General features: G+C 39.5%; 1 protein-coding gene across 2 annotated transcripts in view; it reads right to left on the bottom strand.

Annotated features, from left to right (window-relative positions):
- Positions 1-16953, bottom strand: part of CRIM1 (cysteine rich transmembrane BMP regulator 1) — a 172382-nt gene that overhangs the window by 143901 nt on the left and 11528 nt on the right. For both annotated transcript variants that reach the window (XM_057389777.1, XM_057389778.1), the window contains exon 2: positions 13722-13895. In XM_057389777.1, coding sequence (XP_057245760.1) covers positions 13722-13895 — 174 coding nt within the window. The remainder of the gene's footprint in view (positions 1-13721; positions 13896-16953) is intronic.

The raw sequence follows: 16953 nt of genomic DNA, 5'->3' as shown, positions 1-16953 counted from the left end.
GGCCATGCTGCTTGCATCTGACAGCCTAAAATCTCCTCCTTTAAAAAACCAAAAACAAACCACCAAAAAAAACCCACCAAAACCCAAACCAACCTTGGCCAGACTAGAATGAGAGTTACATCTAGCACCACCACCAAGAGCACAAGTTCACAAACACCCCAGTAACATCCCCAAAGTGGAATTGCAGAGCTGGACAGTGGCTGCAACAGCACTGGCATTTCCTGATCAGCTGTTCAGAGCAGATCCACAGAGGATGAAGGAAGGAATGAGGCATTCAGGAGGTGTGGGCATACCCAGGAAGATTATCAGAAGGAAGGACTGATTTGAGGCAGAGTAACTGGGGAAGAGACAGTTAGAAACAGGCGCAGCAGACATACTAAAAGGGTAAAGGAGTAAGAAGACTGCACAGCTGACTGGAATGCTGAAAGAAAMCTGAGAAGGGAAAAAAAACATTTGCATGCAAACTTCTGTTTGAACTTACTGATAAATAAGAGAYTTATAAAATTCCTCCAAGACATCACATTCAAAAGGTCATTGTCATTCRTGTCATTATTCCAGAAGCACAAAATAAAGCAATATTTATTCAACAAAGGGAAGAATCTGTTATCCCTTCATATTTCTTTATAGGTGGTCAGAAACATCTGAATTAAACTGCCCTCATGCAGCACAGCATTAACTGTATACAAAATGCAGAGTAGGTATCACATTATCTTAAGTGATTCTGATACCTTTTGCAAACCCTAATGAAGTTGCTTTGAAATCTGACACTTCAGTTTTAATACTCCAAATTGAAGTATCTAGGTGATGTCCTTAAAATTCACCACCAAAAGAAATAGACCAATACTGCTTTTAGATTCGTCAATCAGTATGGAYCAGATTCATCACTCAGCATCCATTCATAGAAGTCTTCATTAGAAGAGCTCACGAGGATGTGGATACCTTCCTACCTTAGTGACACTGGATACTCTAATGCAGGATAAGGGCAGTATCCCAGTTAATACAACATGCAAACATACATAATAATTGCAGAATTTATCCCATCTACAAGACCCACAACTACATAGCCTTCAACTAATAAATACAGGCAAGCAATGACCCTATTCTTGGACTGTTTTCAGCCACCATCCCAGCTTTTCTGTAAGTAAAAACTGCAATAAAACAAAGCTAAAATGATCTCCACACTGAATGGATGACAAGCACGCTTCAATCAGAGACTAGCACTAAGAGAAGAGGAACCTTATAAAAAAGAATCATTAACATGTATTCTTCAAGACACACTTTTTTCCTGCTGATAACTACTCAACTACAAGGGCCTCACCAACACAAATGAGTCACCCCAAAGCACTGAGTTTCCAACACTCAGAAATCACACCTGCTACCATAAGTTAAACCATTCACCATCTCCATGTTCCTGCCACTGTTTTCTTTACAAATCATTCCTCTTAAATGTCACTTTGTAATCTAATTTTTCATCTATTAACAGCAGAATCAAGTAAAAGGGAAAGAAAATAATTATGTGTTGACATCTGAGTGCAGCTAAATGCAACTACTTTGAGAAGCAAGCTTTTCAGAAGGGGTAGCAGTCTGAACAAGAAAGGATAAGGGTGTGTTGCAAGCCYTCCACGTTTCCCTCAACAACAGTCAATATGAACCCAATTAGGATAGCATGTAAGCATCCCTACTGATGTCTATTCTCATTACATGATAGCTGAAAAGTATTTTCAATATACTCAGATGAAGAATCAAGACACAGAAAGCAATCCAGAAAATACATGCAGGGGTTCTGCCACCTAGTGGCATCTAGAGCCTCAAATTACTCTATCTACCACATAATTATTACCTTTTTTTTTTTTTTTTCTGGAAGCATTTGACAGCAGAGAACAGAATAGGGAACACATAGTTTCACTAGCAACAAAATTACTAAGCTTCCCTGCGGCTACGTTTCAGAATTGCATTCTGTAGTACTCAAGATGATGAGAGTTTCAATTGAAGCTTTTCTAGCTGTTCAAATAGTAAATTTCTCTTCATCAGTACTCCGGCTCCCACAGACTCTCTGCTGCCTAACAGAGAAGTTGATTTCCTGTGGTATAGTCTCATAGTCACCTACTCCTATTCAGCACTTGCAGAATAGTATCCATCTGTAGAAATTGCTCAAATCTAATAAATCTCAAAGGTAATCATGAGCAGGAAACGGAAAGGCAGAGACAGAGACAAAAGCAGCAGAATGATAAAAGCCTCATTTCTTACAACACTATCTGCAGTCTGTCAGTAAAGCATCTTTGTTGGTCCCAACAGCTTCAGGGATTCCCCTCCCCAGTTCACAGCATGGACACAGGATGTCACATCAAGGCACAGGGAGAGAGAACACAGAGGAGCATAGAGGCATGAACTCCTCAACAAGAGCCAGCAGAAACMCCTCTTTTCACCAGGCCATAAACTCAAAAGTCCCCTTTTCCACTTGGGATTCAAAACCAGCAGCATTTTAATGCCTAAACTAGGTCAGTCTTTATTTACACAAAACACAGATGAGAAAGGAAGTATCAATTCATTCAGCTTAGTCAGGATGGGTCAAAACCACCAGACTACAAGGCACAGACCAGCTCACCCTTTTCTCTTTTATTCTTTAGAAAAGAAACCTTATYAATGGCACATTCAGAGAATACACCTCATACAGATGTAGCCAGGTAACAAACAAGGGTTTTTTTTAGTATAAGACAGATATGCTTTTTCTGTGGGAAAACTGACAAAGAAATTTAAAGTGATGTCATATTCTTACTAAGCTATACCTCAGAGACACTTTAGGTTTCAGCTCCCATTTGYCTACTTTGATAACCCTGGAACACCACAAGGACTTCTGGTCTGTATCTACCAGATACATACATACTTTAGTAAATAACAGACAGGCTAAGATATTTTAGTTTCAGTCCAGAAAAACAAAAACAAAACCTTAAAGAACAACAAAAACTCTCACCAAGTAAAAGAAAAAAAGCCACCAAACCATAAAACAAAAAGAAAMAAAACCCCACACTCCAAAACATAAGCAAGATCACAAACACAATACAGTTTTAAATCTTATCCTTTTGACAAGTTTCCTTTGCCTTCTCAAGCTTTTCCCCCAACTCCACAGCAATCCTTGCACACCCCAGAAAGTTCCTTAATGGTATGTAGCCTATGACAATTTTGCCCTTAGGAGGTGTGGAAGAAGAAGAGGGAGGAGAAAAACAGTAAAAAAGGGGAAGATTTGCCACAAGGAATTCACAGGTGAGCCAATTCTGTAGAGCCAATGATCCGCAGATTTCCACTGGACTTTTATGACCAAATAAGAAATTTCACTAAGTTTTATTTCTTGCTCTATATTCCACAGATCTGAATTTCAGTTATTTAAAATATCAARCAAGCAAGAACTACCACAGTGATGGAAAGAGGTACACATGTAACTTGATGTGAAACCATGTTCGATCACATAGTGATGAGTTTGTGAACTGCAGCTGTAAAGACAGACTAGATATCTGYTACAAAGCAAAGCTCTCTTCCCCTTGTCAATGAGCTAGTAGCTTTTGCAGCAACAGCCCCTGGGATTGAGAAGAAAAACAGAGATTATTGGAATAAATGCATTGGTAAATCAATGCTTCACAAATGCAGGATTCCAAGTAAACTCAATGACAGACACAGACACTTCTGTAAGACAGACTCAAGTAAACTCAATGACAGACACAGACACTTCTGCCTGCAGCCTGCTGAACCAAACCAACAGTGGCTTACAGGAAGCACGTGGCTTTCTTACAATGAGAACTCTGGTCTACATGTAAGARAGCTACTCACTTTATGGGAATGTTAGTGTCCTTCAAAAGAAGTTAGGGATGTGCTACTGTAAAATTACAGTTTTAAAGTTTCACTTAATCTCATTTCACACTGGTACTGAACAGATCTGTTGAAACTCTTCTGCAATGTAAGGAATCTGCAGAATACAGCAGTAAAGCACAGTCCCTTATACAGGACAAYCCTCATAAGGGTTTGTTAATTAGAGGTTAGCCAGAGTCCTTATTTAACCTCATTTCCATAAATGGCTTGCTCAGAAATGCCAAAGGAGAGAGTAAACTGATTTTAGGCAGTACCAAGGTGTACCATCCCTTTATATGATACTAGCTCCTACAGACCTGGTTTGGGAATCTCAGTAACACCCTACAGTGTTTTTGCAAAAGACTAAGCAAGCATGTGTTTTAGAAAACCAAAATCTTGCTAAAGTTAGAACAACTTTATACAGTAATAAAAAGTTCTAAAATATCACACTTTACATGTTGAAAATGGCAATATTTTCCTCTTCTCATTTGCTACTGCACCTCAGACTCATTCATTAGGTGTTATGTATATCACATTTTGCAAGAGACCTATCAGTGAAACAGTCAGATCACGTGTTTCTTTAAAAGAGCCCTGACACCCAGGTACAGCCCTTGAGCCAGGATCCAAGTCCCATCCACCCTTGATTACATGTATGTTCTTCCCAGCGTCCACTTTCCTGAAATACTTAGTTTCTTGCTTAGCATGCTTAAGGTCATACAACAAACAGCATTAGCATGCTGATCCATCAAGTATTCTAACTCTCCAACACTAGGAGGAGATGTCAGGGAAGAAAAGATGGATAGCTCTTTCTCTTTTCGTTCCCCCCTCCCCCCACACTGCCGTTTGATCTTGCTTGGCTCACTTGGAGTTTTCATTTTCTAGTAAAGCTGGGATAAGGAATCCTGCCTTACTCTGCTTTCTTACTCATGACTTGGCAGCTGCTGGCATSTTGTTCAAGGACAGATCCAGTTCAAGGAGACTGACAGCATTTAACTCCCAACAGCTCTCCAGCTCCAGCAGGTGAGTTCCTGGCTCAAGGTGTTTGTCCTTCTCAGTATGCCTACACAGTGGGACATTCAAAGCCCCACAAGGGTATCTATCCTGTTAGTGCAAGCTGGAAGCTCAGAGCAGTGGCTTGCACCATGGCAAGGACTGGATGCTCAGAAAGATGTCACAGACTGAAGTACACACTTCACCTCCACAGCTGACAGGGCAATATGAAGTGCAAGACTTCTGAAAAGCATCAGCATCAAGATTGCTATTTTAGTTTTCTGTCACATGCGACCTACCCAGATGARGGATACCCACACTGCCCACAAACTATAGCAGCCCAATAATTCAAAAAATTTCCTTAATGGACTTACTTTACATCTTATTTTCTATCCATCATTGCAATATGGTACATCAGTCACAAGTTTATTAAACCATTTTGGATGTTTTAGGTGGTTTTCTCCAAAAGCAACCAGATTAGCTTTAAAAAAAATATTATTTTTACTCATACTGTAAAATCTTGACAGTAGTATTCTATCCTGACTTCTAAAAAAGAACAAGATTCTAGGAATTTGTGTTCCAAACACCCACAAAGCAATTAATATAAATTACAGAAAGACACAAAGCAGAAAGATGAAACATGTTGCTTGTGGCATTACTCTGTTCCCTATTAACTTCAACAAGAAGTCTGCAATGACAACTGCRAAGAAAAGACCTGAGACATACCCATGTAAGTGTGCCAAAAGGGCTGGAAGAAAGCCCCAGCTCACATGAGGAGAATGGCAGAGGAAGAGAATGCCAGGCATTTCCTCTGCCGATGTATTCRACTGCACCTCTAACGAGGGGTCAAAAGCAGATTTGAGTTTCCAGTTTGGGKTTTTTTTTTATACTTGTTTGTTTTAAATCAAACAAGTGTTTTCTTTGTACTTCTAAAGTTATGTGCTAGTGCCAAACATGTTGAACATTTTACATTATTAGTGCAGTCATTTATAGAAGCTGAGATTTTGGCATATATATCTGACAAGTCATTTAAATTCTAACACCTTAAATTATGTCTATTGGCTTGTCACTATGACAACAATTCTTACATGTCTCTAAAACATAGAAAWGCACCATTTTTTTCTGTTCCTAACTGAAGCTAAGAGTTATTGAAAGCTTTACCTCTTCTGGACAGAAAGGCAGAACTTATATAGCTTGTCCAGAATCAGATGTTATCTAAGCCACTTGTTGAATGAGAAAGTTTCCATGAACTTGAACAAGTAGAAACTAAAAAATACTTTGAACACAGAACACTTGAGGGTATCTAGAACAACAGGGAYGAGAACATATGCAGGAATTCAGGAGGGGGTATCAGGAGCTGTATTTTATTATCATTAAGGCTATGAAAATCTTCAGATTTTCTTTTAAGAAAGCCATTCAGTCTCAAGGTTAGGCTTCACACTYAAAACCCAATTAGCTCCAAGGATCTCACTTCCATTCTAGTCTCCATACATACGTCTTGGATACAAACACTTTGCTTGTAATACTTCATTCTATTAACAGAGAAAAATTGGTCTGAGGATGTGGAACTGGCATAGTGTTTGTATTATTTAGAAAATACCACCATAACAACTTCAAGGACTAAATTTGGAGACCAAGTGCTAAAATAGTTTGTCCTATGCTACACAACTGATCAGAATCACAAAATATTGGTATATCATTTACYGAAAGAGAAAACTGTGAAGTTACTGGAGGTGATCAAACAAAAGAAAAGATCAACTTTATTTTACAATGAACTGTTTCTTATTATTTATAGAGACATAGTGAGTGTACTAAAATTGCCACATTGACAAGCATGTCACTGATACCACTATCACTGGATACATTCATTCAACACGCAGTTATCTCTGCCAGCATCAATGCCACATATATCCAAACAAGACTTGCCCTGTCAAAACAAGACCTGTGACCCAGCCACAGGAATATAGCTTCCTGATACATGCAACGTGAACCTAATGTTTACACATCATTCCATCTGAGATCTTTGCTCAGGTCCCTTCTGTCACGTGTAGCTAACTTTTGATCTTTAAAATCAACACTGCATTTGGACACATTCTGCTGAGAGTCACCTGCTCCATTTTCACTCTCTTCCTCAAATTGAACAGAAGGTCAAGAGTTGATTTAAACCTCTAACTTGGCACTACAGTTWAAGTGGACATATTTCAAGCACAGCCTACTTGCCAACATGGAAAAGAGCTTTTGGGAGGCACAGGATTTATCAAGAGCMAGATCTTACCAGCTGTAAGATACCTGCCCTGTTTTTCCCTGCTCTCATAGAAGCTCCAGGTACAATCAGTTATCTTGTATTCAGTTTCAGGTGAATGCAGGTAAGCATTTGGAACAGAAAAAGGCAGGAAGAATGCTCCTTTGTCTCTACGAACAACCCTGCTTTGACCATCACATCTGACTGCTGGCTTTGTAGAGGGCATTTGTCACACAGTCCTGTCCCAGGGCCTACAGTTAAGGTTACACTTCTGTCCACAGCAATTTCAAATGCTGCCAAGCTTGAAGGAAACTGAAGTGTCAYAAACTGAACATCCAGTGCGCTCTCCATAAGCATCACCTGCCCAAGGATTYGGATGCAGAAAGGCAGGCATGGCAYCTGCACAGCAGCTCACATGGGCGAGTRCAGCACAGCAAGGCAATAAGCAGCACAGTGAAAACACSACATATTYACATAAGATGGCAAGGAAAAATAGAAAAGATACCGCGTTACTTCCAATTGTAAGCAATTTTTGTGATGCTAGCACTTCAGGGTTTTTTAACCAGCTGCTCAGTTTTATTCTACATTCAATCTTCTCTCCTAACAGTTCCTGCAATGCCGCTTTTCCCCTATTAATACAAACTGCATTATTCATAATCTAATTAAGCCTAAAATTAGGTATCCAGCCACATCAATACAGAAAGTATATTTTCCCTTTTGATATCTTTCTGAAACTTCTAAAAGGTTTTCCTCTGGTTAGCTTGAAATCTCATCACATAGATTTTGTCTGTGAGACAACTCACCTTAAAAATAGGACATGCTAAAATAACTAATATTAGGAAAAGATCATACTTCCTTAATCAGGGAACAGTCCTCTGAGGAACAAGAGCCACAAAAAAGTGACAAGTCCTGCAAATTTAATACTGCACTGTCATGCCATGAAAGCAGCTGCACTGCCAGATGTGCCACTGTCACAGAACTCTCTCATCAATTAATGATCAAGTTCTCTTCCCTTTTTGTTTTGGAAAACTGCTTTGTATATTGAAGTTCCTATTCGTATTCCTAATATGTATTATTTCCATATAATTTTTCTTTTCCCTTTTGTCCCTATGCATTCAGAAAAAAGCCCAAAATCCATAATGTTACTTTTCTCTGTGTTCATGTGAAATTTTKCCTGCAAATGCACTTGGCTCTCACAAGCATGTTCAAGGGTAAAATCTGGATCTTTGCCACAACTGCATTCCTTATTGCAAATACATGCCAACCTTTAAAGTTCAGTTATTTGAGCAAAAACATACGTTAATTGTTGTGCAAGGGGAGTGGAAAATATATCAGATTAAGCACATCTGAAAGTATTTCACTCCACTCCTTGCTTGATAAATCAGCATAAAGCTGGAACTATTCTATTCTAGTTTTTTCAATGCAGCCATTAAGACCACACAAGTAAAGTTTTACACAAAATCAGACTTAACAACAACCAAACAAGCATTCAGAATAAAATTACCTTCTCATATTTATTATTCCAGGACTGGTCTAACAGSTATTGCAACATTTGTCAGCATAAAGTTATTCAGTTACATGTAAAAAATAATGGAATGCAAGGAGTGTGTTGCAATAAGCCAGCTTAATAGATACCAGCAACTTAAAAGGCATTTTTCTTTCACCTATGAAGGACAGCAGTGAATAGCTTGGAAAGGCACAAACCAGGTAATCAAGAAGTAACTCTTAAACAACAGTTTCAATGTCTTAGTATCAGCAGCACGTTTTACATGTAGACAGAGAAGCAAGTGAAAGCAGCTCATTAATCACATCKTTCATGCAAAAAGGTACAAATTTTATCCTTCACATTTATTCTGAATAAAGACTGAGTTTAACTTTGATATGGCAAATGCTTATGGTTTGGAAAGAGTAGAATTGATGAAGTTGACTGGTTTCTCCTAGAGTTCAAGTGTACACCAGACCTATTAGACAAAATCACCAGAATTGCTATGACTGATGGCACTATGCTCTCTCCGGGAAACACGTGTGTCTGTGTCACATCAGAATCTGGTATTATCAAAGCAAACTCTCTGAAAGAATCTGCAGACTGAAATTTTTAGCAAATCAGTTGAAGAGAACCCAACATGATGCACACCTAGYCCACCTAGTGAGAGTGGACGCCTCCAACACACAACTTTCCCCTCACTTCCCAGAGGCAAGAGGAGATAGCTGCTCTAGCAGGGAACTTTTATTAAGAAGTGAGATATTATTTTGAAGACCTGATCGTACCTCTGAAGAGGCAGCTCATAAGGGCACAGATCCTGGCCTGCTGTGGTACAGGAGTGGAGTAGGAGCGGGCTATAGAGATCCTTAGAKTCCTATTCTTTAAAGCTCTGTTGGGCTATCTGAATTGGTGCCAGAGTCAGGCACAGGAGAGAAAGCAGAACACCTCAGAACTTGGAATACAAATCACTGAAACTGGATTTTCAGCTAACTGAACAGGCACTATATTACAAATTTTCAATGCTCTTTCCTATCAATGCTCTACAAATTAATTGCGATGAAAAAAATTACTTCCCCTTTTAATTCCCTCATCCCCAATCCTCAGTATCTCATACCAAGTCTGAAGAACTGATTCTTTTGCGCTGACTGCAGCTAATTCTTTGCAAATCATGACTGCAAGGATGGATAGATGCAGCTTATTAAATCTCCTGCCTGTTAATTGTGGCTCAGCAGACAGAAGGCATCCTGCCACTTTCCACCCCCTGGCCATATTTTCCACAGTCCACTCCAGCAGTCTGAGTTCAACCAAGCTGTCATCGTTAGCAGGCTCCTGAATAGAAACAAGCTTTCCAAGCTCAAGAACACAGGATTTCCTGAACCATATCAGAACAGGCACTCATCAAGACAATATCAAAAGTATTTAAAACAAGAACAAAAGAAAAAAAAAACCAAACCCAAACACCCCAACATAGGAATCTATTATGTTTTTATTATTATTATTATTTAGGTATGCAATAGCTTTTCCAGACAGTTTCTTTCTGGCCCCAAATGCATGCATTTCCTCACAGTAGGATGGTTCATGACCTCTACAAACCTCCTCTATGAAAAATCACTGATGGTCCATGGAGAGAAATGGCACTTCAAGCCTGGTGATGGAGCTGGGAGACCTCTGAGCACAAGAGTGCTTTATGCTACATACTTTACTGAAGTAACAACTCCTTGAACATTTCCAGCATGTCTATGTGAAAACTGGACACAAGTTGGCTATCAAGTTCTATGACAAAACCAACCCTTTCAAATTAATCTAATCCTACTGTTTTCCAGGAAAACAAGGTCAGGGGTGGAGATGACAAATGCCTTGAGTACCTGCATTACTAGGACTGCACTTTAACCTCACCATACTTTCTTGCCAATAGACATCAGTACCTCTACAGAGGTTGCACACGATTGMGTTGGGAATTTTCTCTTCTCATTACAGGCTTTCCCAGTACAGGGTAGAACAAGACTCAGGGAGACAAAACAAAGAACATGGCTTTAGGCCCTGACAGGGATATCTAAATAATGTGACATTAAAGCCCGGACAACCTGATTCTGGGAAGCAAGGAAGGATAGAAGAAGTTTTTTCAAGTAAACTGGGATACAAACAAATTTAAATAGGTACGCAAAGAGAGGGACAGAGAGGTAAAACTACAATGAAATATGGGAAGCCCAGGAAGCCAGACAGAACCCAAGCCAACAGGGAAAGAAAGATCCTTCTAAGATGAAGCTRACAAGAGAAAACTTTAGGTTAGCAGAGTAAGCAAGCCAGAATTGACATCAATCCCAGAAGGGAAGACCACACACAGCCTGAAAAGCTTAAGACAAACCAGATAAAGAAGGGAGATGACTGGAAAGGCTCTTGAAAGTGAAGGTGATAGCAGAAAAAGACATAAGAAAATTAAGTATGTGCAGAAGCCCCAATCCCTTYGTGTGTTCCCATATGGAAATGGGATTCCAGATTTCAGCTCATTGTTTGTTACTTGTCAGGTTATATGTACGCAACAGATTCCTTATCTGCAGGCTTTCAGCAAGCTGTGCAGTTTTCTTCAGGAACTCTGATTCTAGTGTATTCATTATTCAGGTATTCTACTTACGTCTTTCTAATCACACTATGTATCGAATTATCCATGTAAAGCGTGGTGAGGAGAGAGAAGTTACACTACCCTCCCTTGGTCCCACTTTCCATGGCAACAGATTCTATTAGAGTATTTAAAGATTTCAATTACTAGTTTCAAATCTTCCTGCTATTATCTTTAACAGACAAGCCAAAAGAGTGAAGTATACATCAGTACTTTGGATTTCAGGAAAATCTTAATTTGACATATTTAACAGATCCTATGAATCATCCCTTTCTACATGACACTACACTTTAAGATTTAGCTTGCCTTACCTAAATGGAAAGATTTTTCTATTTTAACATGCCCATCAAGCCCTCTGGTTTGTACACTACCTAAGCCCTGTTTCAGGTGGACTTTCCAACTGGTTAAATTCCATGTTCAAACTATCAAAATTTGAAATCCTGAAATACTCAAGCAGCACTAGCTCAAACACACCAAAGTGTCTATTCCATTTTACCTAAGAGACTTGGCTTGCTTAGCAAACAGGGACGTGGCAAGCACTAGTGGAAAAAAGTTATTATTCTTTTCCGTTAGCCTAGGTACAGGACGAAGCATTACTTTGGTTTTAATTACCAAAACAAGAACTAATACATTTAAAGAAACAATCTCCATTAGCAGTCAGCATTCAATTACCAATCCTAGTTGGAGAAAGAGGGAATAAGCATTTACAGTGCCAAACCCAGCAGGGAGATTTAACAGACTATATCTGTAAAAAGTAGAAATTGAAATTACATTATGACTTCTGCCTGTCTATTACGAAATACAAAGGGATTTACCTTCCAACATCCCTCAGCGGTACAGTTTGATAGTCTGAGCATGCAAATGCAAACTCTCATTCTTATGAATAAAAGCTGGACTGCTATTACAYTCAAGTTGTAGCTGCCAGACTTCTGTTATTTAAAGGCACCGTTGTTGCTTCAACACTTGCATCAGCCATTCCTTCCCAACTGTGAAAAATTAAAAAGTCAACAGGCCCTAAACACTTCCAGTGGTGCCCCATAGTCTGAGGCTTTGGAAGAACACCCTCCCTACTCCACAAAGAAATAAATCCACAGAGAAAGAAAAAAAGAAAATTACACCTCTAAAAAAACAACTGCACCACTGCTCTTATACCAGACAGTTTACATTTAGAAGATTGTTACCTAGTGGCTAATTATAAAATGCTGCTCTTTTTAAAATGAAAAGTTAGCTGAAAGCGACTCAGAGAAGCAACTTGCTTTAGCTATGCCATTCCACATGCTAAGTCCATTTCTTCTGGGGCTGTAAAGTATAAAAAGACAACCCACAGCAGATTTTCATGGCGAGTTAAACACATGATGAACTGCCATGCCAATGGAATCCTGCTGATATACTACATAGTCACATTTTCACAAGTCAAAAAAGAAGTGGTAAGACTGAAGAACCCCCATATATGCTACTGCCTCCTACTACAGCAACAAGAGACCAAAGGTTCTGCCTCTGCTCTTCCAAGAGTTACAAAAGGAAAAAATCCACAAAAACCCCAGACCACGCACTTGTACACCTTTAGTGACCTACATCTGATGATCATGAGTATGTTTCTGCAGTTTCTCACAACCCCTTAGTTAAAGTCTGCAGCTCAAAACCAATTTTCTTAACACACAGGAAGTACAACAGATGACATCACATCACACTTCTTCAAGTCAAAGGTTCCCTTAACTTAAAGCATGGTCAGTAACCTTATAAATACATTCACCTTCGCAATACAACTTTAAACATTACTTTMAAGTAGTCTAATTAAGCAGGTCCACACCATTAATCAACTTCTGCATGAACACTTAGGAGAATAAACAGTAATTCAAGCATCATAGAAAGGGTCCAAGATCACTCCTTTGATTGCTGTTCAGAACAATCCAGAAATACACCACGCAAATTTAATTCCAGCTAGATATACTTGAGCCAACTCATTTCCAGTTCAGCCATAAGCAACAAAAAGAAAAAAAGCAAAACAAATATGGATGTATGCACAAGCATAAACATACAGGGCCTAACGCAAATCTAATCAAAGGAACATAGGAACTGTAAAATATGAGCATTAAGGTAATGCAGCATTATGTAAACTTAAAGAAAATAGCAACTCATGCATTCATATAATAAAAGACAAATATAATCAGTRACTACTCCTTTTCCTATGCCTTTACTATTAAGATCCACTGTGCTCGTTCATGATTCAGTCACATCAACACAYCTAAAGAGGGTATCCATTCTGCTTTGCAGCTGAAGATAAGCGAAGGTAGCTACCACAAGCTGTTTAGTCTTAAAATTTGCAAACATCATAGCACACAAAGCATGTTTTTTTCCTTCTTAAACTTAAGCATTCGGAATGCCAAGCTTACAACCTTCCTCTAAAACATACACCTGTTTTCTGACATGTAAAAGACCAGAGGTATCTGAAACAACACAAGTCATCTAAAACATATAAACGCAGCCCTAGTTTTTCATCAACTGCACAGAAAAAATAACTAACTGAATTACTGAAGACAGGTGCTTACCTTCAATCCTTTTTAAGGCCGACAGACAAGTATCCCGGCTTGGAAACTCAAACGGGTTATTACAGGTCCGAATGGTGTCACATTCACATTTCCCGTTGATTATGTTACAACCTGTTATAAGGTTTTCATTGCACGGTTCAAATCCAAGAAGCTGATCATCATCCCAGTTTTCATCTAAAACAAGCAAACAAACAAACTCACTCACTATTGGATTTCAGCTGCAGTGCATAAACTCAGCTGCATTGGAGTTGGGTGTGATTCACTTGAAGTTCAACACAGTGCTAAAGAGAAGGTAACAGATTAAAAAAATAACGGATTAATTCAAACAGTGGGATTTGCCAAATACCATGTCTCGCAGCTGTTCGACTGCCCATTTTGCTAAAGCAACTGGCATTGTTTACTTCCATCTGTATGAAAAGCTATGTAATCTGAGGAAAATGCATAACTGTAGTACAAATGAGTTCTATTCTAACAGAAATAACTTTTGCAGATAGTTGAAGTTATATTTATAATGGAAGTGAGAACATTGTACAGAATCTGCAGCTGTTACAGAAGTCAAAATTGAGTCAGAAAGAGAACATTTAAAAAGACGACTAAAAAATGCACATAGAATATAGAATTCATCTAGAATTCACTCTACAGAGATAACTTTTTATTACAGAAATGCTGCAAGATGCCAGGCCCCTGATTCCATTATATGACCAAATGTGAGTTTTCCAGCAGTCCTGAATTATCGTACCTATTCTTGGAAAATTGATCAAGCACATTGCACTCCTTGYTGTCAAGGGGCTAGGGACGGTGGGGCCAGAATGAGTCTCTCTGCTTAAGTAACTGTTCCTTTTGGATCAATCCTGTCAAATGTGCTTAACTGATGTTCCCACTGTACAAATGTCCATCTTCCTTTTAGGAAGCCAGATGTAATAAGATTTATTTTTTCTTCTCCAGTAAGAGGTACAAATCCAGTCAGTACAGAATTCCAGAAGATTACCAGTCCTACAATATCTCAGTTTCCTTACGTCAAGCGTACATACAGCAACATCCCACCAACTCAGAAGTTTAATCAAGACAGAATCATAGAATGGCCTGGATTTGAACAGACCTTCAAGACCATCCAGTTCCAACCCCCCTGCTATGGGCAAGGACACTTCCACTAGACCAGGCTGCTCTAAGCCCCATCCAGCCTGGCCCATGAAAACTTTCAGGGCATGCACAACTTCTCTGGGCAGCCTGCTCCAGTGCTTCACAGCCCTCACAGTAAACAATTTCTTCCTGACATCAAATCTAAGCCTATTTTCTTTCAGTTTTAAATCATTCCCCCTTGTCCTATCACATGCTCTTTCAGAAAAATTGAAGAAACTAAACTAGCCATTTGGTATTCTTTGCTACAGAACACCATATGTTTTATAGACAGAGAAGCCTGGAAAATTCAGTGCTACAAAATAGTGGCACAGAGTCCACCGTCTTGTAGTAATGACAAAAGGAACAAATAGGTATTTTTAATCCTCATAGCCTTACACTCAACAGCAGCACTCAACATTGCACATTCCAAGCAGTTCATCCCAATTTTATTTACTATCAACACAATTTTCCAATACAGAGCCTGCCAAGAAACATTCCAAAAAAGTTAAAATATCTTCCAGTTATGAAGGGTAGGTTTCTTGTCACTGGGGTTACCGAAGCTGTTCTCTAGTTTAAAAAGCCACAGCCAAATACAAAGCTGTCCTTCAGCAGTCTGATGCTCAATAGAAATGTAAAAACTAAGAGCAAATAACAGTATATATACACATGTGCTGAGGTTGGCAAGTAAGTTCTTTCCACTCATAGAAATGTGCAGAATATCTGCTGACCTGAAGTTTTTCCTGTTTTGGGGAAAATAAAAAAAAAMCCCACAATCTAGGAAGAGCTGTTACCAATTCAGTATTGTATACGAAGCGTCACAGCAGATTCTCACAGGTATATTTCTCCCTTCTATTATGAGTTGGCCAAGTATCCTGCTGACAAAAAGCATTGATAAACAACAAAGTCCATTTCAGATGTGAAGATGGGAAATTCCATGAGAACCTCACGGCTCTTCTCCATAAAAACAGCAAATGAAGAGTAGTCACTAACCCCAGGAAGTAATTTCTTTTCCTTGGCTAATTTATCATCCAATTCAGCAACTGTATCATGAAAGTCAAAGGAAGTGCAGAAGTTCCTGAAGAGAAACTATTAAAATTCTTTCAAAAGAAGATGCCTCTCCAGTAATGCTTGGGACACTCTCATTGTGATGAGGCCATGCATACAGAGGAAAAAAAAAAAAAAAAACCCTGAGAATTTGGAGAACAATGATACATCCTGTTTTTGAGAAGCCGGAATACAGCCAGGACAATTTGTATTTTAGAAGTCACAGCAGTAATCCATGTAACAACAAGAACAAAAGCTACACCTACGGTCCAAGACTCGTTGTTTCAAACTCTACCAGCAGGGACCACAGCTTCATCCAGATCAGTCTAGCAGCCTTAAAGCAGTGTTTGTGCTGGTCCCTGTATCTGACACGAGCTCTCCCCCCATACCCCTGGGTGCAGGACAGGAGCCCGGAGGCAGCACATTCATTCCTGTGCCTGCCAGGAGAGTGCAGTGCAGACTGGAAGGACACACAGATGATGATGCTCTGAGGCTTTAGGTCTAGCAAACCACCTTGGAGCATTTGTGCTGCTTTGCCTGTGGTATTTCAGCACTAGATCTTCTCAAGGAAGGTACACCAGCAGGATCCTGTCACACAAGAGCTGCCCACCCCACCTAAGGTGGGACCCAGCAGGCACAGAAAGCACAGTCGTCCCTTACCCGTGGCAGAACACCTCGATGCAGGTGCACTGCACATGGTGGCACTGCCCATCCTCATTTCCAGGACAGGTTAGTGTTGGTATCACACTTGCCAGCTCTCCTAAGTTTCCAGAAAAGGAGATATGCAGGAAGTACATGGCCCAATAGTAGGTGCACCTAAAGTCCTCACTGCTACCCACCTCAAAAATTAGCTCAGTAGCCACTAAGACTATAGAGGAGAAAGCCCTCAGTAACACTTGTGCAGACCGTACTTCTAACATGTTGAATCTTCAAACAAGGCATTTTTCATTACTTGGTGTGAATGCAAAAAAGTTACATTGAGACAGGAAGAAGGCAAACCGAGTTTTTGCCAGCACATCTTCTACCCGCCTGCTTTTCAAAAAAGTTTATTTCAAAACAAGATTTCCAT

Source organism: Malurus melanocephalus, unplaced genomic scaffold (assembly GCF_030028575.1).
Source record: "Malurus melanocephalus ecotype Western Australia unplaced genomic scaffold, MMel_1.1 scaffold_19, whole genome shotgun sequence".
Lineage (NCBI taxonomy): Eukaryota > Metazoa > Chordata > Aves > Passeriformes > Maluridae > Malurus > Malurus melanocephalus.
The sequence above is the reverse complement of the archived record's forward strand: the minus strand, read 5'-3'. Positions and strand labels throughout refer to the sequence as shown.